This window comes from Chlamydotis macqueenii, chromosome 20 (assembly GCF_036417535.1).
Source record: "Chlamydotis macqueenii isolate bChlMac1 chromosome 20, bChlMac1.mat, whole genome shotgun sequence".
Taxonomy (NCBI): Eukaryota; Metazoa; Chordata; class Aves; order Otidiformes; family Otididae; genus Chlamydotis; species Chlamydotis macqueenii.
Genome location: NC_141575.1, coordinates 7,064,629 through 7,086,617, shown reverse-complemented (window position 1 = coordinate 7,086,617; position 21,989 = coordinate 7,064,629). Strand labels below are relative to the sequence as shown.

General features: G+C 48.4%; 1 protein-coding gene across 3 annotated transcripts in view; it reads left to right on the top strand.

The window, feature by feature from the left end:
* Window positions 1-21,447, top strand: part of EEIG1 (estrogen-induced osteoclastogenesis regulator 1) — a 38,116-nt gene extending 16,669 nt beyond the window's left edge. The window contains exons 3-12 of one of the 3 annotated variants that reach the window (XM_086763725.1): window positions 4,754-4,874; window positions 5,201-5,230; window positions 8,890-9,006; window positions 9,425-9,471; window positions 12,040-12,197; window positions 13,286-13,390; window positions 13,658-13,847; window positions 14,036-14,157; window positions 15,288-15,357; window positions 16,227-21,447. In XM_086763725.1, the coding sequence (XP_086619851.1) occupies window positions 4,754-4,874; window positions 5,201-5,230; window positions 8,890-9,006; window positions 9,425-9,471; window positions 12,040-12,197; window positions 13,286-13,390; window positions 13,658-13,847; window positions 14,036-14,157; window positions 15,288-15,357; window positions 16,227-16,272 (1,006 nt within the window). In that variant the 3' untranslated portion in view covers window positions 16,273-21,447. Of the gene's footprint in view, window positions 1-4,753; window positions 4,875-5,200; window positions 5,231-8,889; window positions 9,007-9,424; window positions 9,472-12,039; window positions 12,198-13,192; window positions 13,391-13,657; window positions 13,848-14,035; window positions 14,158-15,287; window positions 15,358-16,226 lie in introns of all 3 variants that reach the window. The other 2 variants (XM_086763723.1, XM_086763724.1) reach the window with 2 other exon arrangements.
* The last annotated feature ends 542 nt before the right edge of the window (window positions 21,448-21,989 follow it).

The window sequence follows — 21,989 nt, the reverse complement described above, 5'->3', positions numbered from 1 at the left end:
AGTGGCCCTTCAGGTGCAATCTACTGAAATAACTTGATTTTTTTTTTTTTCTTTCCTCCCTCTGTGATTGAGGAGATAGTACCTGCATTGCTGAGGTTGTTACCTTTCTCCCTCAGAAGACCCACTGCTGGAGTGTGTCGGGCCCCCTTTGAGGGCTGCTTTTCAATCCATCACACGTAAATGAATCTGAGCTGGGACTTGGCTCCTTGGCCTTTTTAAAATGGTGTTATCTTTCTTGTGCCTTATCAGATCGAGATGCTGCTCCAGTGATATTGCGCTCCTGCGCGCAGCGGTGAACCGGCAAGGAGGATGCAGAGTACCGTTGGCTGAGAGCAGGCAGGAGGATTAGTTCTGCTTGAAGGGTCTGACACAGATCCACGGCTCTGAGAGGGGGAACAGTGAGCACGTGGATTGGGCATCAGAAATAGGAAAGCTTGCCTTCCCCCTTTGGGTAGATAAGGAGGAGGAAATCTGAATAAGAAGCTCTTTGTGCGCGCTTATCTATATACTGTCTCATTTAGCCTGAGGTTTTCCCACATCTGCTCCCGTGCGCGAAGCATCAGACTGAGACACATTGCTGTACTGAAATGTTTGGCATTAGAAAGCTACTTTTTGTTGCCTTTGCCCTCTCAGTAAGCCTGTGGCCTTTTTGTGATGTTTCATACTTTTAACTGTCTAGTATGTGACTACTGCCATGAAGAAAGAGTGAAACATCTGCTTCTCTAAATGTTTCAGCAAGGCAAAACTGTTCCGGCGGGTTGTGTGTTTGAAGCATGACACCCAGTTGGGCGCAACTCAGCCTTGAGTCTGTAAATAGAAGTTTTAATCTCCGTTCTGGTGTTTCATTAGCTACATTTACATGTGGGACAGAGGCCCAAGATAGCATGGGCCGTATACGTGGCCTTTTTTTAGTTTGCTTTAGCTAACTTGCATTCATAGTGAGCTTTGTGGCTTTCTGTAACAGTGCTACTCTGTCCATGGCACTAAAATCACAGTTGGTAAACATCTCTTCTGTAAAATCTGTTCATTGTATGTTCTTCTGCCCCATCTCCAGAGCTGCAGTAAGGCTGTGCGTGAGATCTGAACCCAAAGAGGCCTTGGTGGCTTCACCGAGCACATTACTTCTATAAAAGTAGATAAACTGGTGGGTCGGTGCTGTGCATCGTTCACGTTACTTAGATTCATATCATTCTATGGTGAAACATCTTCTAATTGCTCTTTTTCTGGTAAATCTTCTCCCAAGGGGTGGATGGTGGCAAGGGGATGCTGTAAACTGTCCCTTCTGGCTGGTGAAGGAGCTGGAGGTAGTTGAGCAGCTCCAGGGTTGGAAGACCCCGAGAATCTCTTTCTGGAATTCTGCTTTTCACAAAAGCTGCTTCCAAGAGTAATTGCACAGCTTTGAGTCAGTCTCGAGTCAGAAGAGGGCAAAGCTTAGCTTGGCAGGTATTCAACCTTCTGGGAGTCTTTCTGCAAAATGGTACAGCCAGCTTTTTTTAAATTGAAAATTCTGAAGACTCATTGAATTGGCACCTAGTACCAGGCGTTGGTCTGATCTATTTCTGGCTCTCCAAATACAGAGTAAAACTTAATTTTAAGCACTTCTGGTTTTAAGCTGTTAGTTTCGGCTTTGCTTTTGGGTGCCTTGTGATTAGGATGGAAGGAAACGCCTCTCTCAATGCAGCCCTCACCATGCATCTTGTGTGTTTTTGGTTTCTATGTGATGGTTCCTAATTGTACATCAGAGAAGATTCCAGGGCTAAATACAAAACTGCTCCTCATCTGAGTCCACTTTTTTCTCCTATTTTAGTGTTTTTTAATTACCAGCCTAACAATAGATTGATGGGAGGTGGACAGGCAAAGCCTATTGCTTCCCACATGCCATCTTCTGGAAATGTGGAACTAATTTTTTTACAGTTTGGCCTGAAACAATAGTGCTGTCGTTTGCTTGTCTGACGATACAGACCCAGCCCCCACCCTTAAAAGCAGTTCTTCAAAGTAAAAAAGAAAGTTGAAAGTCCTTGTTGAACGATTGTGAAACTTGTGACTGGAAAGCAGCTCTGAATTTTATCTTGTAATCTCCTTTCTGCCCTGCGCAGGCTATTCCGAAGACATCAAAAGCCCCAAGCTGCATTTGCACCTGCAGCTCGGGTTCGTGTTCACGGTGCTGCGGGTAACATAACCCCCTCCAAATCCTCTTCCTAATCCCTTGCGCTGTGCGGTATCTGCAGCAGTCTTGGAAAGCCAACGTCCATCCTTAATAAGAAGCAGGATGTCTGTTAGCAGCGCTTACGCGAACAGCGAATCAGCTATGGGGGAGCTCTGTTACTAATGAGTACTTTTTGCCACGGTTTGAAGTGATTAGCCTTCATTGGACTTAGCAGCATCCAGCAGATGCTTAATCATAGCCGCATTGTAATAATGCGCGGGAACTCATGAGTAAGGAAACTCACATGCCGGAGCAATTCTTGCCGATCCTACTGGTGAAGCAGCTGCGGGGAGCCGGGCGCCTGCGACGGGCGTTCGGGAGCTGGAGCTTAGTCACTCGAATATTAGCTTGTGACGGGGGCTAGAGCCGTGGGTCGCCGTTGTGAAGGAGGTTTGCAACAATGGGCTGTTGTACCTGTCTGATCTGAAGACCGTTTGCTTGTGGCTGCTTTCCAGGATTCAGCTTGAAGCTCTGGTGTCGTTAGCAGAATTAGCATTAGCCGTGCTCTCTAGAAAATAGCAGTTCCTTTTTTATAGATGGCTAGTGCTGCTAAAATATCTAGTGTTTTCTGCATCCTATGTACTTTCCTTGTGCTTCTGAAGCACATGTGTTTGCAAGCATTTTTCTATTCTGTTGAGTTATTTTTTTGTGTATGTGTATCCAGTTTCCCTTCCTTTAGGTCACTTGACATGCCTGCTGTTAAGTCAGGTTTAAGGCACCTCACATCTGAAATTTAACTTGCCTAATTTGGTTAGCTTGGTGGATATTTTGTTACAGGCAAAGCCTTTTTAGTCCTCTGGAAGTGTTTCTCCTGTCTGAAGGAGCTGGAGTGAGTTGAGTGGAGCGATGAGAACCAGATCTTGTCTTGAATTAATCCCAGATTCAAAGGTACTTTCGGCACTTAGATGTCTCACTTTTCAGTGACTTAAACTCCTTCCAGACAGAACTAAGGCTAGCTATTTAAGTTCACTGCTTTGAAGGAACTGCTGCCTTCTGTTTTCCCACGTTTTAAAGGGATGATCAGCCCTTATCTGCATTACAGGGGATTACAGGTTTCAGTTATTTGTCAGCTCCCCCTTTTCTGTTCTCCGCTGTTTGCCTTGGCCAGCGTGTTCAGGTCCCACAAAACAGCTCAGAGGACTAGCGAGAACCTCCTGGGTGAGGATCCAGAGAGGTGGTGGATGCCCCATCCCTGGAAACACTCAAGGCCAGGTTGAACGGGGCTCTGAGCAACCTGATCTGGTTGGATCTCCTTGCAGGGGGGTTGGACTGGGTGGGCTTTGAAAGTCCCTTCCAACCCAAACGCTTCTGTGATTCTATGATCCTTGGTATCTGTCCTGTTGGGCTGTGTGTCGCCTTCTGCCCCTTCCACCTCAGGAGGAGAGTTGAGGCGTTACCAGGACGGATTGTTCTCCCCTTTGCTACCAATCTCTCTGGCTCACACCATGCCGGGGTCAGATGGTGGAAAGCTTCCCTTTCCCTGCTAAAGCAAACAGTTTATCAGGTGCCCTTGCCCCTTTGTCCTGTGCTAAGAGGAGAGATAAGATCAAGATGCAAACTTGCTAGCTCATAGCTATCAAAAGTGCCTTTCCTTCCCTCCCCAGGCCTCATTACTTTGAGAACTTAATTGGCTGAGGGCCAGGCTCTGAGCTATAAACAGACCAGGTCCTGCAGAGGATCAGTGGGGAACCAGAGCCCCATGGAAGGACCCACACGCCTGTTTGCAGGCTCCTTTGAACCTGCCTCCTTTGAAGGGTGAAATCCAGCTTCCCCCAAGGGCTCTGCAGAAGCCAAAGCTGTACCTGAAGCAATTCCTGTGCTGGGGAAGGCTCCTTCTCTCCCTCCTGCGGGCTCGGGCTATGCCAGAGCCGTGTGCTTCTCCACTCGCTCCAGAGATCAGGGTGGGTCGCTCAGAAGCTGTGCGAGCAAACGCACCACCTCCCTGGCTGAGGCTGTTTTACAGTTTGAAACCCACCTCGAGATCTGAAGCTCGATCTCTGCTTGGTGTGGTCCCCAGGAGCATTTCCACCTGCGTTTACGTCCTCCTTCGAGCTGGCTGTCCTCACTGGCTTAGTCCCAGCGTAAGAAACAGGATGGCTACCTGGGAAGGACGAAGTGTCCGGGACACGTAGCACGTTTGCTGTGCAGAGGCCGTACAAAACAGGCACAATGTAGGAAGATAAGCTTGCAAATCTTCAGCCCAGTTTAGTTGTGGAAGTTGGATCTGTCAGGCTGGACAGTGAATGAGCTAAACCGGCTAAGCAGGAAATGTCGGAGAGCTTGTGAGAATTTTAAAGGCAAACTCTGTTGATGGGATGATTAGTCTTCCCTGTAACCTAGGTGGATTTTACCTGTATTGACTGGTGAAAGCTTGATGCTAACGTAACACCGTTGTGTGGTGTAGTTTCAGGTGGTGTGGACCAAGCTGTGTTGTAGAGGATCTTTGCAGGCCAAGTGGCCAGTTATCAAAAAAGTCAGGATTGATGAGGCTTTGTACCTTTATTTGAAGACTGTCTGTAACTTTTTTTTTTTTTTACATTCTCATAGAGAGGAAGTTCAGGAAAACTGTGTCCGCTGGAAAAAGAAATTCACCTTTGTGTGTAAAATGAGTGCCAACCCCGCCACAGGACTCTTGGACCCCTGCATCTGCCGAGTATCTGTCCGTAAGGTGAGCATCTCGCTTCTGCTTCTGGCAGGTAGTACCACCAGTGTACTGGTGTTGGTTACTAGCTGCTTTTTTGGCAGCAAGAATTGTGTGGACAGTGGTGGGAAGGAAAGATTGTTTGGGCCAGGATGTAACTTGAACGGAGCCTCCCTCTCTGTCTTCAGCAAGGGTGCTTGACCGAGGGTGGGAGCAGAGGGTGGTGGTAACCCTTGACAGACAGAGATTTGTGAAATCTTGAGAGCAAATTCCAGGATTAGTAATGACTTTCCCCCTGTTTCGCCAGCGCATATAATAGCTGCTTTTCCTGTTTGTTTTGTCTCCTGTTATAGGAGCTGAAGGGCGGAAAAACCTACTCAAAGGTAAGAGCACAGAAAGGGCAAATGTGGCAGTGATGGTCTGGTCTTCTATTAGTGCTTTACACCCGTTAGAAACCAGTGGCTGCTGTGTGAAGGAATCTGGAAAGACGGTCATTAGTTCTTAGTTTAAGCCTAAGTTAAGTGATTTCCCGAAAAAATAGACTTGCTGGGACAGGATCCAGATTGCACTGGATGTGGATTTGAGAAGGGGGTTGGGAAAATGATCTGCATGTCCTCAAACTTTGGGGAAGTTCTGAGTCAGATGTGAACTCTCTGGCTTCTGGCAACGTCTTGCTAATAAAGAAACACAGACTCCAGTTCTGTTCTCCAGAACACAGCAGCCAGCTGTGGCTGGGGTAGACACCTCGCTGCCTCGCTAGTGCAGATGGAATCCTACAGCAGAAATCACCGCCTTCCAAAGCACAAGAGACATTGAAGCAAAAACTAAACTCATCAGCAGGGATGGTTTGGGTTGTTCCCCCCGCCTTTTTCTTGCCTGTGCTGTGGGAGAGACAATGGGCCACCTCCTTCTCCTCTTTCTGCTGGGTCAAGAGACAATGTTGGCTTAGAAGTTGAGCTTGCGCAGAGCCTGAAACCATGTTTGTTTTGAAATGAGTCACTGCTGCTAGTTTCTAATAAACAGATGTTCAGGTCACGCACAGCCTTGTAAGAATTTCTTCTAATCGATATCCTCACTGAGACCATGGAGGCAACTGGTTTTGCAGGGTGAACTGCACTCACTCCTGTGTGGTGTGATAGACGGCAGTGTTGCTGCCCACACTGTTCCTTTTTCGTTGCTAATTAGGACATGGTCTCTAGGGCCCTCAGTTTCTCTTTCAGTAAATTCACAGTGAAGGGAGGTTGTTCCTCCATTCTGCAGGGCTGCCTGTCCAGGGAGTGCACTGTAGCTGGAGGAAGAGACATGCCTCTGAGACAAAGTAAATGCATCAGCCTGTTCCTCTCATGGTGTCCTCCTCAGGTTTCCCACAGTATTCGTAAATGCTGAATTAAAGGAAGCCTGAAGGCACGTCTTCATGGTGGAGTTAGCCTGGGCTCTTATTCAGGCGGTATTCTAACCTTCTTCCCTTTTACTCAGTCTCCAGTTGTGTTTAGTCACATTTTGAAAGGGACCTAGTTCCTAGTTCCTGCCCGAAATTGGAGACCAGATCTCAAGTACTTGTCTTCTCTTGGACTAGTATCTTCCTTGATCTTCTGTGAAGAAAACAGATGGTGTTCTCCTAAAATTCAACAGAGGGTGACCCAAGCATTTTGGCAGCACAGAGACAAGGAATGTCACACCAGACAGGGTGATTAAGTCTTGCCCTATGGACCAGCCTTGTTCCAGGCAGGTCCTTGTGGCAGAACTGACTGACTTGGCATTCATAACATTTCTAACAGAAGCCTGTGGCGTATGTTCATGCAACTATTTTCCCATTCAAAACAATCAATCTTCGCTTTTTTAAACTATATTCATTCAGGTGAAAAATCCTCCCATTGTGGCAGCAGATGTAGAAGAGAATGCAGCTTGTGTCTGGCCTCTTTACCTGGCCCCGTTCAGCAGGGGCTGAGGGTGATGGAGCTGTTTGCGCTCAAGACAGAGTTTCCATCGACTCGCACACCTTTTGGTTTGACGTTATTGTGACTTCAGCGTCAGGGGTTATAGAACGGAAGCCGACAGGAAGGACTGAGAAAGCGGAAACTCTTTCTCTGAGCTGGAGGAAACACCATCAGCCGGCTGGAAAACTGAGGGAAATGTTCTGAAAGGTTACATCTGAAAACATCCTTTTGTTAAGGGATCCTTCCTCTATATGCTGGGAGTCTGCTTCCTGAGAAGAGCTTCTGACCTCAGCATGCCATGTGGGTCGCTGGAGGGTTCTCCCACGCTCTGCCCTCTGATGTCTGTGTTCTCGGAGAAGTTAGTGCTGTGGTGGAGGAAGAGGCATCTGAGTCTGGGCCACTCTTGTGCCGTGTTGTTCTGCTGGTGTGGTCGTGCCATGTCTCCTCTGTCCTCCAGTCTCGTCAGAGTGATGGATTGCATCTCCTACTGTGACTTTCTCCTGTCCTGTTTATCTCAGAGATAAAAATTCACTGTTTTTTTCCTTATCGGTGAATATTCAGCAAGCAGCATAGCCCTTGGCTGGAAGAGACAGAGGAATATCCTACGGCAAGGGCTGGAGAAACGTTTGAGTTAAGGGTGTTCTTAAGAAAGGAGTAGAGAGGGAGAAAAGTTAAAATTTTTTTTTTCTTTTTTTGGCTGAAGAAAGGCTCCTGCTCTATCCCACACTTTTTTTTTTTTTTTTTTTTTTTTCCTCCTTTGCCATCAGCTCTTGTTCCCCTTTGAGGATGAGACAGGGGAAGCAGCTATGCTACTGTCTTCCCCTGAATCATGTATCTTTTGCAGGCTGTGGTTTAGACTTTTGATTTGGAACAGTGGGAGCCAGCGTTCAGACGGCAGTGCCTGTGGTTTGTGCTGTGACTCCCTATCAGCTTCCACAGTTGACAGAGCACCGCGTTTCCTTAGGATGGTGTTACTGTTTGGGGCTTCCAGTTCACTTGTATCATCGGCTGTCAACACCAGGGCAGGAGGGATGTACTGCCATGTACAGAATAACAGCTAGGTCTGAGCTGCTGCCTCTCTGCCTTCTCTCTGTGTTATTGTGGAAGCTGATCTGTGCGTTGAAGTGATGCAGAGTTTCCATGCTCGGATGGTTTGGCCAAATATGGGGCACAGCATCTCTCCCTGATCAGATTAGATGAGGCATGGCTGTCTTGTATTGCTAAAGCTCTGCGTAAAAGAAGCTGCAACTTTTTCTTTGAAATGCTGTGTTCATATACCAGGAATTAGAGCAGAAGAGCGAAAGCACCCTTCATTGTGTTTGTCTTTACTCTAGAGGCTTCAGTCCCCTCTTTGAATTTGCCTGTGATCTTCAACTTTGTTGCCTTCCATGTTTGCTTCCCCTTGGTTAGCAAAGGTTTAGAGAGCTCACAACTAAATCTCTCCAAATATTTATCTTCCCTTCTGCCCATCAAACGTACCGCTCGCTGGTTAAGTCTTAGCGGTGCTTAGGAAATTCTGCTCCAGGAGTTCCCCAGCCCAGCAGCTGCATCTGTAGGGGTGAGGCACATGCACTGCTGCATGGCTCTGGGCTTCCAGCTTGCTGTGCTGAAAGTCTGGGTGTTGTTTTTCAGAACGGTGTCACTTTCCTCTGTAACAATGTCCTTTCATCTCCTGGTTCACATGCTCCACTGCATTCTGGGATGGCCCGATACAAAGAGGGCTTTATTATGTTTTGTGTCTGTGTGATTCTGTTTTTTCCACATCGTTGACCTAGTGCCTTCCATGTCCTTGGTTACGCAACGGCCGCGAGCTGGTTAACACTGTCCTGGCCAGCACCACTACTGTAGGTCCTTCCTCCAGCGGGGCTGGCTTCCTGAAGGCCTCCAAGGCCTCCCAGGCCTCTCCTGGCTTGGGATTAGAAATGTGGCTCTGCACACCCTTGAGAGTAGAGCATCTTCCAGCCACGACTGCGTGTGTACCGGCTCCTATTTCTGCCCTTACTCGCAGATGTGCTCTTTTCCTTTGGTCTGTGTGACACCACGTATCCCTTCATTGAGTGATTTTTGTTCTCTCCCCTTCCCCTCCATTGTTTTCTTGGCTACAGCTGGGCTTTGCTGATCTAAATCTGGCAGAATTTGCGGGCTCTGGATCCACTGTCCGTTGCTGCTTGCTGGAAGGATATGATACTAAGAATACCCGACAGGACAACTCCATCCTAAAGGTACAGCAGCTGATGTTGCTACAATGGAAACCCTGCTATTGAATTCAGAAGGATCACAGCCGGACTGCAGTCCATTGTCAGAGTTGCCCTTTGATAGCTTGGTGTCCATTTGGCCAAGTGATGACCCTCGACAGCATTCTTTGTCATCAAAGAAAGCATGAAGAGGAGGGGGAAAAAATGTTCTAAAAGCATTGTCAGGATGGCCAGGCTGGTGTCCTGCTGAGCCACTGCAACCGGGAGTTACTGGTGCCAGTGATTTGGGGCAGGGAGGGAAATACCTTGCTAAATCCCTGAAGCTGATTTCCTTTGGAAAGGAACTAGGTCTTGCTAATCTTTACACGTAGCTCTTGACCTCCTGGCTGCTGTGAAGTGAGGAGCCACAGCATGGCTAACGATGTGCCTTGTCCCCCCTCTCCAGGTCACGATCGGAATGTCTCTGCTCTCAGGGGACCCCTGCTTCAAAACGTGAGTTTCTGGGTGCTCGCCCCGTTCTGGGCAGACAAGGACACCTAGTTCTTTTGCTGGTCTCTGCTGGAGACTAAAATTTATGGGAAGAGGGAAAAGAGGCCGCTGATACTGGGAAGTACAGTGGAAAGCTTGAAACTGGTGGTCTGGATTGTTGAATCAGACAGAACAGCTAAGCCAGCCTGTGCTGTTGGTTGATTCTGCTCTGCTCTGGTTTTCCCAGCTTGGTTATTGGTTGTGCCAGTATCTTCCCTGCTAGTGTCAGGTTTTGGAAACTAATGGACTTTGATGACAAACTTCATGTTTTGTGTGAAGGACAGACTTTCTCATAGCTCTGGCATTAGTTTCACTGACTTCCGAGAAGGGAAAGGTCAAGAAAACAGTCTTGGAAATGGACACACTTCAGCACATATCACACGGGATAAAGATCTCAAATTGAAACAGCAACAAAAATACTGCAAGGCTGAAAGATTTTAGTTCTCCTTTTCTTCTACAGGGATGCAAGTTCACAATTTGTAGAGAAATTGCAATTGTACTTTTTTTTTTTTTAAATGACGCATGATAGGAAAGAATAAATACAGTTAAGCTATGAAGCAGTTTTGTTGCTTAAAGAATTATTGGGGGATCAACTAACAAATACACCAGCAAAATGTAGAAATATTTTGTGCTGACTAACCTTGAGGCTAACTCTTGCAGCAGTGGTATTCTGGGCTGAAAGGTCTGATTTTAGGAGCTAGCTTGAAGTGTATAAATTAGTTCGCATTCTTATTATAAAATGCTGCATAATTTTTGGTCAGCTTATTTTGTGAATGGCTTTTCACAGTGCTGCAGCATTTTCTGAGACTTTCAGACCCTAAATGCAGTGTCACTTGATTCGGGAAAAAAAAGTCTGCTTCAGAAGGAAGTGTAACAAAGAAGTTTTGAATATCTTAAACCATAACTTTATAACAGATGTTTTAAATCTAGAGTCATAGGATGTCTGGCAATAATATCTGACAAAAATACCTGTTGCTCCCTCACTGTGGAAGCGAGTCCCACAGAGTGCCTGAAAATGATACAGAATTGGAGAGAGATACATAAATATATATATAAAATATATATATATATCATTTTACTCTAGGGTCAGTCTGAATGTCAAACCTCCTAATTTTCTTAAAGGATTTTTGCAGTCATTCCCATTTTTTCCTTATATGTTGACGATGTGCGAATGTCTAAAAATGGAAGCTTTGCACGTGGCGTAGTCCTTTATCGGTAGAGCTTTTGAGAAATGGCGCTCATTAGGGGATTAGGCAGGAATTAAACTGTGCTGGGAAATCGTTTCCAAGCACTGACTCTCGGCAGCGCTCGGGTGAACCTTCTCCTCCTGGGTGTCGTGCAGGAGGGCAGAGCAGGCAGTTTGCCTGAGCTGGCAGACCCATGGGCTGCTCTGACAGCTGCTGCAGGAACAGTTTGCTTGATGAAGGCTGTAAAGGCTTATTAACCTGCGAAGCAAAGTCCCCAGAGTACCCGGGTGTATGTAAATCACTGATAACTAGGGAGGGTTGTTTGTTTTGGTTTGTTTTTTTTTCCTGGTGAAGGCATGCTGTGGGTTTCCTGAAACCTTTATGACTGTTTGACTGCCCATATAAAATATTCTCAGCACTTTATTTTTCTTTTTTTTTTCCCAAAATACTGCAAAGGTCCTCTCATGTAGCATCTTCCCTCAGAGCTCCAAGTGAGACAAATAAAAATTTTTCTTTCTCACTCTTCACCTAAAAAGCATAATATGATCCATTGGTTCCAGTTCAGGCTTTGGGCTACAGGGAGGTTAGGACAGGAACATTCCAGTTTGCCACGCTGCACATGCTGTGGCTTCCACCCAAAAACACTTCTGGAGGAAGGAAAGGGGCTCCAAGCGCTCACCGCTCTGCCCTGCAGTCAGCATTTATAAGGGGATGTTGGGAGCACGCAGAATAACCAGAAAAATAATTCTGACAGCTGAATAAACACTTTAGTCTCACTGAAATTGACTTTAATAATCAGTTAAAAAATGGAGAGGTTATTTGATAGTTGTAGAAAGTACTCTCTTAGAGGGATGAGGTTGCTGAGATAAAAGATTGATTTTTGACCTGAGTCGGGAAGGTATAGTGAAACGGTGCTGGAATCGAGAGCTGGACAAGGGCAAACTGATTCCTGTTTGTGAGGCCAAGTGGCCACTGGACACATGCTGGGGGAAAAAGAGTAGTAGCTCTGGATGGTCTTCTGGAGGATAGGGCAGGCTCTGAGCCTGCTGTGCTGTATAAATGATTGAATGGTCCCTTTTTGCCTTAATTTACTTAAGAAACTTTTTCTTATAATGCAGTCCAGATGCACTATAAGGTGGGGAAGATCAGAGCCTTGCATGCAGGAAAACAAAAGCCAATGTCACGCTGTGCCACTGGTCAGAGCTGCCAGCTTTCCCCCACCATGAGGGGTAGGGGCAGGCGGGGGGGGACCCTTTTGATGGAACAGAGTGGGAATTGCTGGTGTGGTCGGGTGATTCCTGGTCCCTGCCTGGGAGTTTGTAACTTTCTTTGCTTCTGATTACAGGCCTCCTTCCACTGCCAAATCCATTACCATACCGGGACAGGACTCCACCCTGCAGCTGACCTGCAAGGGCGAGGGAACCACAAGCAGCAGCAGCAGCAGTTCAGCCACGATCGGCTCTCTGCGTCAGAGCAAGCCCAGAGCTACCATTCTCAGCTCAGGTATGAATGCCTGTCCTGGAGCTGTGCAATGCTTGGCTGTGCCTGGACACACTTTTGGTTTTCCCAGCAGTTGCAAGCACAGAAGTTTAATTTTTTATATTTTCCCGCACCCGTCCTCGCCCCTCTGCTCATCAAGAAAATTGAGAAAACCGCCTATTAAGTACAACTGAGGAGAGGAAGCATGAATCTTTGCCACATGTTTCTGTTAGTGGAGATAAAATGATTCTTTTCCTTTTTGCTGGGAATTTAATAATTAACGTATTTCACTCATCTCTGCTTTCCATTGTGTTCAATTACACGTAGCATTGTTCTCCACTCAGCTATTCTGTTGCTCAGACTTATCTTCTAGAAAAGTTCCTCTGAAGGTTTTAGAGGTTGGTTTGAGGTCTAATGGCCTGGTTCCAGCTGCTGATGCAGAGTTCTTTGGCTTCTGTATGAGCTCGTTTTCAAGGGCACTGCATTTTCCCATAGCCTTTTTGTCTTCCCAGCACACTCCAAATGTGCAGGCAGATACACGCCACACCAAAATAGTGCTCCAGTCTCATCGCCTCAGTGACTTAGTACAGCGTGCAAGTGCTCTTCTTGAAAAGCTGGCTAGTGTGTTACGTTTGTGCACTTTTAGATAGGCTTGCTGCAGGATGATGGCAGAGGAGCAGAAGTTACGCTGGCTCGCTCACAACTAATAGAAGGTGAAAGGTACTAACAGGAGAAGCACCCAAAAGGAGGTTGTAATACTTTACTGCCAGTGACCATTTGATGTTTTCTTGGTCCTAGCTTAATGCTTTTAACTATGGATAGCTTCAGATACTACCTGTCCTCCCATATTCTTCAAGCCCTCAGAGATGCTTATAAATTCAGGCGCTGGATGCTAGACTTAGTTATAAGCTTGACAGAGAAGCTCATTGTTGTCCTCCCTACTGCCCAGCTGCTTCTAAGCTCTGGGCTAGCCTGTACAGCAGGGCTCTGCCAACAGACTTGCCCTTTCCTTCATCTAGCATCCGAAGATCAGCCTCCAGTCCAAGGTGATCAGCGAGCAACGTGCTGGCTTGGGTACAGTGTAAGTGGAGTGCCCTGTTGTTCCTTGGCAGGTGTCCCGGAAGAACCGGATCAGAACCTGTCCAGCCCGGAGGAAGTCTTCCACTCGGGGCACTCACGGAACTCCAGCTATGCCAGCCAGCAGTCCAAGATCTCCGGTAACTATTGATCCACACAGCTCTGGCAGCACTGGCCCCTTCCTTTTTATTTCCTGCAACGAGCTCTTGTGAGAGTGATTTGCAGCCATCTTTTTCATCCTGCTCTGTAACACCAGTCTCCTGTTCAGTCTCTGCAGATGAGCTCATAGATGTATATCTAAACTTGTGTATATGGGAGCAGAAATGCTGTTTTGAAGCTGCCCTGCCTGTTAACTGTGCTGCCAGGAAAGGGAGAAGATCTTTTTTATAATCACTCTACGTTTGCAGGTTACAGCACGGAGCACTCCTGTTCTTCTAGTATGTCCGACTTGACCCATCGCCGGAACACCTCCACCAGCAGCAGTGCGTCCGGAGGGCTGAGTATGACGGTGGAGTGTCCTGAGGGAGAGCGGGACCACAAACTAGAGAAGCCACCTCGCCCCCCGAGACCAGCCCTTCTGCTGGATAGACCCTCCCGGTAAGTATCTGTGGAGCAAAGCCCCTTCTCTGGGAAGATGAGACAGGATCTATTCCTCTGTCTTCATGCAGCAGCAGATTGGATTGTAGATGGTGAGAAGGAGGCTGTTGCCAAGAGAGGCAGGAGAGTATGTGAAAGTCTGCATCTTGAAAAGCTGAGTAAGTTTTCCCTCTGTTTGCTCTCCCCAGGAGAAAAAAGGATTCAGTGGAGAGTCACCCAACCCGAGTGGATGACACCAGGATCGATGCTGATGATATAGTGGAGAAAATAATGCAGAGTCAGGACTTCACAGACGTCAGCAATAACGAAGGTGAGAGGGGGAGTCTCAAAGGGGGTGTCTTGGCTGTTCTCTTAGCAAGGCTGCCAAGCTTTTACAGTCAGATCTGATCTGCTGTGGCCACCCTTCTCCTTTTAACAGCAATTTGCTTTCAGTGCTTGCTAGGTGATTCTGTGGTAAGTAAACAAACCATGTGGATTTGAGAGCTGCACATCCATTAGCAAATAGTGTTTGCTGCTGTTCCACGCGCTGCAGCAGAAGTTGAGCAGTAGCTCAGACATACAGGATGAGAGGGGAAAAATACTGGTTCTTCAGTGCAGTGGAAATCAGTTACATCAGCTGCCTGCACTGCTTAGTGGCCTTCGTCCAGGGTCAGCCCAAGGGTATTTATTGAAGTAGGAGAACACAGCTGGAGGGGAGACAGCACGTCTCTGCAAAAAGATGGAAAGAAAGATGGGTCACAGCATGCTAGTGATCAGGTCTGAGCAAGAGGCTAAGAAGGGATTTTCTCTGTTGCAGTCGCAGCATCTGTTAAGAGAAAACTAGTAATGTCACTGTATCTGTTTTAATTTTCCAGTATAGCCTAGAAATCAATATTTTTCATCTAGCTGAGGTTTTTTTAGTGAGTTTTAACGAGCTAGGCTCAGGTTTACTAGTACTTCTATAGTTAGTCACCTTAAATCATCACATATGGCAACCTTCTTATCGTGTGGGGATTTATACCTCACTCAGCATGGGTTAAAACTAGACTGAATGTAGCCACTCTCCTCAGCAGAACAGGCTGTTTCTCTCCAGTGAGCCTACAAAAGCAGCATGAGGCCCCACGTCTTATCTGTTCAGATGTGTTTAAGCTGACCAAGAACTTGCATCAATGGAATTGCCTCAAAAGAAGCAGCTGGAGGAATGTCACTGAGTTAATATCTCTGCATTTACTCTTCCAAGCTTGATGCTGTGGTTAACTTGTACGTGAGGCTCCCTTTCAGAGCAAGAAGAGGAGTTCCCAGGGGCTCTGTTACTGTGGGAACACCAGAAAGTGTGCACATGCATTCCCAGAAACGCGCTTGTTCCCGTGCTGACCGTTGTGTAACGCGGCTGGGAGGGGAGCACCTGGCAGTGTCGGTAGTTCTGCGGTTTTGATATCTGACTTCCTTTTCTATCTGCAGACAGTAACCTGAGGTTGTTTGTGAGCAGAGACGGAACAACTACATTGAGTGGTATTCAGCTGGGAAACAGGTAGGCTTCCTGAAAGGCTGGCAGACAGAGGCACTCCGGAGAGATTACTTAGCTCTTTGTACCCAGGAAACTTTCACCTTTTGCTACAGGAGAGATTTCAAAACATCATGTGCTACATGGTGGCTTTATTCCCACATTAACACCCTTGGGATCCCTCTGGTGACAGGCTGCACCTGCACTGGAGTATGAACGTGGTTCTCAGCAGGAGCTCAGGGGGATAGTGTGATCCCAGTTGTTAGAGCCAAGAACAGAAGTAAGGAGTAAAAGGACAAAATGGTAGAGGTGGGTTCCCCTTTGCTCCTGCGCCTGGCGGGGAGCTTTGCCTCCTGCTGGCCTGCAGCAAAACTGCAGCAGCTTGGGGTTTTGTCTCTTTTCCCTGTCTCCTCCTCCATCTTTGTCGAGGGCTTGTTCTCTCATGAAAGCCTTCTGAACAAATAAAACTTTTTCTTGCCGCAACAGCTCTTAGTACAGTGTCTTGGCTAGTTGCATTTGAGCCTTTATAGCACTTTTTGAGGTTTAAATAAAAAGCAATAATGGTAACACAAAGAAAGTTGGTGACAAAACTGGGAGCAAAGCAAAGCCAGGAGCACTGACTCTTTGCGCAGGATACTCCCCCCTTTCCTCTGTCCTTTAGAAGGATTCATGTGTTAGACCCAGCTCTTTCAAGTGCTCTAGTGTTAGCTTGCCACGTAGCTGTCTGGCTTGTGTTACGAGAGTTGACGTTTCGCCAGACTGATTTTTTTCAGGATTTTGTGTGGGGTTAGAGGGCGATGTTTGTGAGTGGAGGGTTCTGAATAAGAACTTGCTTGCTTTAAGTGACTGAAGAAAATAACCTGGCTTTCCTGTCTTCTCTCCCCCTGCCTCCCCAGGGTCTCCTCTGGAGTTTACGAGCCAGTGGTGATTGAAACCCACTAAATGTGAAGAGCAGGGTAGAGCTGCTGGAAACAGGCCCCCTACCCAGTCCACATGGATGCCAACCTTTACCTCTCTTCATGCAGCATTCCAGAAGGGATTTCTCCACGCCCCTCCCCATACATTTGCACTGCAGAACTACTCCGAGACCACTCCAGATCATGCACTTTCCCTGCGTTGGCATTACCCTTCTCTGCTTCCCAGTTCCTCCAGTGCCTGCCTTCCCCCTGTTTCTGGTCAGACGCAAGGTGTCTGTTGGGCTTATCTGCGGTCCTAGAGGATGTTGTTCATCTGCATCCCTCACGCCACCCATTCACTTGCAACAGGGGACTTCTCAGCTTCTGTCTCCCCAGAACATTGGGTTATACCACTGTGAACTCTTCACGCCACTGGGGGAGGGGGAAAACCATGCTACCCAAACCGAGAGCTGCTTGTTGGTGACACGGTGAAATGGACGCTTGCAGGATGCTTTATTCCATTGACTCTGCAAGGGACCGTCCGCTTCCAAGGCAACGGTTTTACCGAACAAGGTATGCTCTGGTGTGCACTTCACTTCCGACCCTCAAGTCCTCAAACATCATCTTCTCATAGGAAATATCTCCCAAAAGTGCATTTCAGAAAACTACCGCAATCCGGATGGGAGTTGATAAACAGTTAAATGCTAGTGCTTGTTATACCACTAACTGCGTTACGCCCTTCCACTGCTGGGCATGGAAGGGCAGTGTTCATCTGTTAGCATTAGCAGGAGCACTTTACAGGTTCCAGATTTTACCTGGAAGAGGCTTCTACTTCCTGTTCCAGGAGCGTAATCCCTGTTCGCTGGACTGATTCAGCAAGTAGTCACTGTTGGAGCTCGGAATACAAAGCCTCTCTTTTTTTTTGTCTCAGGAAGGGAGCTGCCCTTCTTGGACTGTGAAAAGAATCTGGTTATCTGATAGCCCTCCCCTGGGCCAGGGCAGGATGCAGTTGACTGCAGTGGTCTCTCCGTTGTGGTGGTGATTTAACAATTGCCTCTCTTGGCCTGGGCCAGTAAGGGAATTGGTGTTGGTTGGCCTTTCTTGCCCTCTCAGCAGGGATCTATGCTTGAGCTGGTTCCTTTTGGGGCTGGGGAGAAGCCACTGCCTCTGCCTTCAAAGGTAGGATGGGCGTTTTCTGCTGCATTAGCCACAGCAGCCGTTCTTACTTGCTCCGTGGCGAGTGAACCCTTCTAACAAGGCTTCAAACTGTTTTCTGGTTGATCTTTCAATTGCTCTTCTTTGGGTTTGGTTTCTGCAGTTGTTTGGCACTCCAGCTGCCTCTTTTCCTTGCAGTGCGTGGCAGAGATGTCGGTCCCTTTCAGCTCCCGCTTACAGGTTCTCCTGGCAGCTGAATTGCAAGCGAGGATCTATTCAGACTCCAGCCCTGGGCCGTCAGCGGGCTGTGCTTGCAGCCCTTCCTGTACAGAGACTCTCAGATGATAAGCTATTTCTGTGTAGTGCCCTTTCCTCTTTTGCCAGTGTAGTGTAGTAGCACTCGATGGCCGTGCGCTCGGAGCAGTGGCACGCTCCGGGCATGGCTAGGAACGTGCCCTCCTCTGGCACACGTGCGCGGGCACACACTTGTCCCATTCAGCAAGGAAAGACTTGTAACTGATCACATTGTTGTTCAAATTCTTAGTTATTGAAAAGCCTTTTTTAAAGCAAAAAAAAAAAAAAAAAAGAAAGATTAATTGTGGTCTCTGTGACCAGAATGCATGCAGATGAGCTACTGGAAAAGGGAATCTGGCAGAATGAGAAAAAGGAATGAAAAGGCCTTGATTTATATATATATTTTTTTTTCGCCCTGCTGCATGGGGAGGGTGCTAGGCAGTGTGGCACAGCTGTACAGCTTCTTACTCTGTTTCGATGGTTTCTCTCTTTGAGTCAAGAGGTGTCTGCATTTGGACAGACCATATGTAGGATATGGATCTTTTTCACCCTTTCCCTTCAAAGGGAATTAAATTTGGATTAGGGTAAGAAGGGGTACAGACAACACCTTGGTTTGGTTTAATGTAGGGGAAAAGTGTTGGATCTTTTGAGTCTGTCTAGAACAAAAACTCTTTCACACTTGCTGGTGTTTCTTACTGGTGGTCTATTCTGCATTCAGTCTGGGTCGGTTTGGCACTCGCTAGCGGGCTGGTGAGCATCCTGCCCTGCTCCTGGGATGCTGTGTGCCTGCAGGAAGGGGAGAACTGCTTGCTTTTCTCTCTCCCTGGGGCTCTGCCAGAAAGCCAGGCCTGGCCTGTCCCTCTCCTCAGGTCAGGGCCGGGGCAGAAGCAGGCTCAGGCAGCCGTGGGTGTTCCTTCCCCATCTGCAGGCGGCCGCACGGAGCTGAGGGCCAGGCTGCTCTCCAGCACCTGCTGCTCCCCAGGGGCCAGCGAAGCCCCTTGGGAAATCGAGTCCAACCCAGACTGGAAAGGAGCAAACGTAAGCCAGGAAAGAGGCCAAAACCCAGCTCACTTCTGCTGCTTTGCTTCTGTTCCCATGAAAACAATGGCAGTCGCTGTCAGAGCAGTTGGGAACTCAGGGCTTTCTTCTGGGCTCCCATTGGCAGGAGTCAGCTGCTCCGAGGCGCTGGCAGCTCGGCATGTCACGAAATACCCAGTGGGACAGAGGGAGGAATCTCTCCGCAGGAAAGCAAGAGGAGCAGCGGTTGAGCTTTTCAGAAAGGTGGTCTCACCTTCCCAGGCTGAGAGGCATGACCTGCTCCATCGCGTAGCTGCGGCCAACCTAGGCATGTCTCTGGCTTCCCTTCGAGCTGCTTGGCACATCACTGCTTGCGGGTTTGATAACTGTGTCTCATAGGGCGTCTCTTCCTTGTCTCCACGTTATTATTGACTCCACAGTTCCTCGTCTTCACGTAGCTTTTTAGCTCTCCCATCCTCTGTTTTGAAAAAGAAAGCAGCCCTAGTCACTCGGCCTGGTGCCAGGGCTGGAGCACCCAGAGCAGTCCCGCAGGGAGGAAGGAGCAGGCTGTTCCTATTTCTAGATCCCACGCGGAGCTCCCGCTGCGTGTCCATCACAAGCCATGCCCAGCGGTGCTTGGCCAGCGGCGGGCCTACGAGGCGGTGGTGATGGAAGCGGGGTCGCTTGTCCCGCAGACTTGCTGCTGTCTCTCGGGAAGCTGCGTCTCGCGAGCACTTTTTCCTTGTGGCGTCGCTGCCGTCTGTTCCTTGTTGGACTTTGAACATTTAAGAAGTGAATCAGTTTCCAGACCCAAACCGCTGGCTAGTTTCCTTCGGGTTTTTTTCTTTGTCGTGAAGTTTATTGGATTTTTTTTTTTTATAAACCCAGCAGGCTGGTGTTTTTTTGACTGCATTATTGTTTCATTGATATTTTATTCCTGGGGGGGTGGGGGGGGTTGGGTTCTTCCCCACATTGTTTCCCTTCTCAGGGGATTCAGAGGTGGCTTTGACAAGTAAAAGGACCTTATTGGCGAGACTCTGCATCCCCTGGGTCTCTGATGCTGGCGAGCAGGGCTGCTCACGCCTGGCTGGCCCTGGAGAGCGGAGCTGGCTCTCTGCTCCAGTCTCGGGGCCAGGCAAAACGAGCGGGCTTTGCTCTCCCAGTTTCTGGACCTTTTGTTGGTGGAAACCCATTGCGAAGAGCTGGGAAATTCAGTGTAGCTTTTTTACTAACTTTTTTGTTAAAACCAGTGTGAGCTGAGTGAGTGTCCAGAAGAACAGGCTTAGTTGTGGCTTGGTGGTGAAGGAGATGGGTTTCAATTGGAAATTGTGATGAAAAAAGGAGGAGAAGGATGTTGCTCCTCCATCTTCTGTTGTGTGGTCAGCACTTTAAACGGGGGCCTTCGTGCTGTGCTGCCCCTGGTGCCATGGGCAGCAGGTGTGTGATCTCTGCCCCCCCCCCCCGCCACTGCCACATCACTTTGCCCCCTGCAGAAAGTGAATAAGCCCTTTTAAATATTTGCGTCAGTTTTTAGATGGTTCCAAACTGGGCCGAGACCCGACGAAATAGGTATTTCATTCGCATCTTAATAGGAGGGGTTGACATTTTTATTTATTTTGTCGTTGCTGTTTTCTTTTTAAACTGGTGGCTGTGCAGCTGGACTCTGCACGCGCTGTTGTGAACCTCTGGGAAAAACCTCACTCCAGGTACGCTAGAGCACCTAGGTTAAACACCCCTCCTGGAGAGGGGGCCCCCCCACTCCCCTCCTCGCTGCCTTACCCCGGGGGCTGCAAATTCACCCTCCGCCCCTCCCGCCCCGTCCCTGCCACCCCACCTGCTCTCTAGCTGAACGAGTTCTTGCTCTGGTGACCGAGCCCTGTGGACAAGGCTGGTCCCAGGGGCAAGTTCCTACAAACCCTGCCTGGTCGCAGGTGTTTGCCCTTGAAAAGCCACTTCCTTGCTGGGGAGGGGGTTGATGAGCGCAAAATTCCGCGCCCCCCACGCATTTCCCTCCCGAGAGCTGCGTCGTCCGTCAGCCCACCCGCGCCATCCGAGCCTGATGCCCTCCATAGCTCCGCATCGCGTCGCCCCTGCCCCGTCGGGAGGGAGCGGGTGTGGAAACCAGGGAAATGAAAAAGGAATTTGGATGAAGCTCTGAGCGAGAGGTGTGGCTGAGCCTCCGAACTTGCCTCAAACACAAGGAATAATGGTAGAGCCCGTATTTTTGTGGGGGGAGGGAGGGGAAGGGGAGATTGTGTTTTATTTTCGTGAAAGTTAACCGAGCTTGGTGATGATCTTCAGATGAGGCGCGCACTTGATTTATATCAGATTCTATAGAGAGATCGCTGATATTTTTGGAAAGGGAATGGGTCTATGCAAACTTCCAAAATTGCTTGAAAGATAGTTTAACATTTTTTTACTTTGAAATCTAAAGATAAATCTAACTTTTTTCTTAAAGCAGAAGTGCGTTTAGAAAGAGAAGCTACTTCCACTGCTCTATTTTGATGATGATTCTTGGAAAGTTTGGGCTGGAGGGAATGACTATTTTTCACCATTTTTATCTTGCTCCTCTAGTTTTTTTTTGTTTCTTTTTTTTTTCTAACGGAATGCTGTGCCGTCTTTGATTCAACAAATCGTGTTTGTATTTTCTGTATCTGGTTCCTAACGTAGAGAAATAACAAATATATGAGGAAATCAATATAATGTCAAATGTTGTTATGGTTTGGGGGAAAAAATAAAGGTTTTTGGTACTTCACACCAATTCTTCTTGCTTTGTTTTGTATTTAAATATCTGCTGAGCAAGCAGAAGGGTGAGACAGGATTTAGCTTTGCCCTCCAGCCTTTCCTGGGGACGGGATTCGGGCCGGAGCGGGGAGCTGGCAGCGCAGCACGGGTCCCGGGGCAGCGAGAGCCGGCCATCCCGGAGCAAGGTGAACTGGCGCGGGTTGCTGGCGACGTCTCCGGTCCCTGAACACCGTGTCCTCGCCCCGGCCGTGCTCCGGTGGCCCCGTCCTGCCCTGCTGGGCACCCCTTTTCTGTCACAGCCTGGCAGTCCCGTAACGGAGGCTGAAGCCACGTTCTGTGCCCGGGTCGGTGCTGCTGATGGGTGCAAAGGCTGGAGGGGAGCGGGGCCCCCGGGCTTTGCGTTCCCCACCCTCCCAAAACCTCAGCCACCCCTGCTGATCAGCCGCGTGGGTCCCACCCAGGGTCTTCCCCGCCCCTCCCCTTCCTCAGCCGCTCCCGTCCGCGCTGGGCCTCGCTTTTCTCTCCCCTCCAGCCGCAGCGCGGGGACGAGGC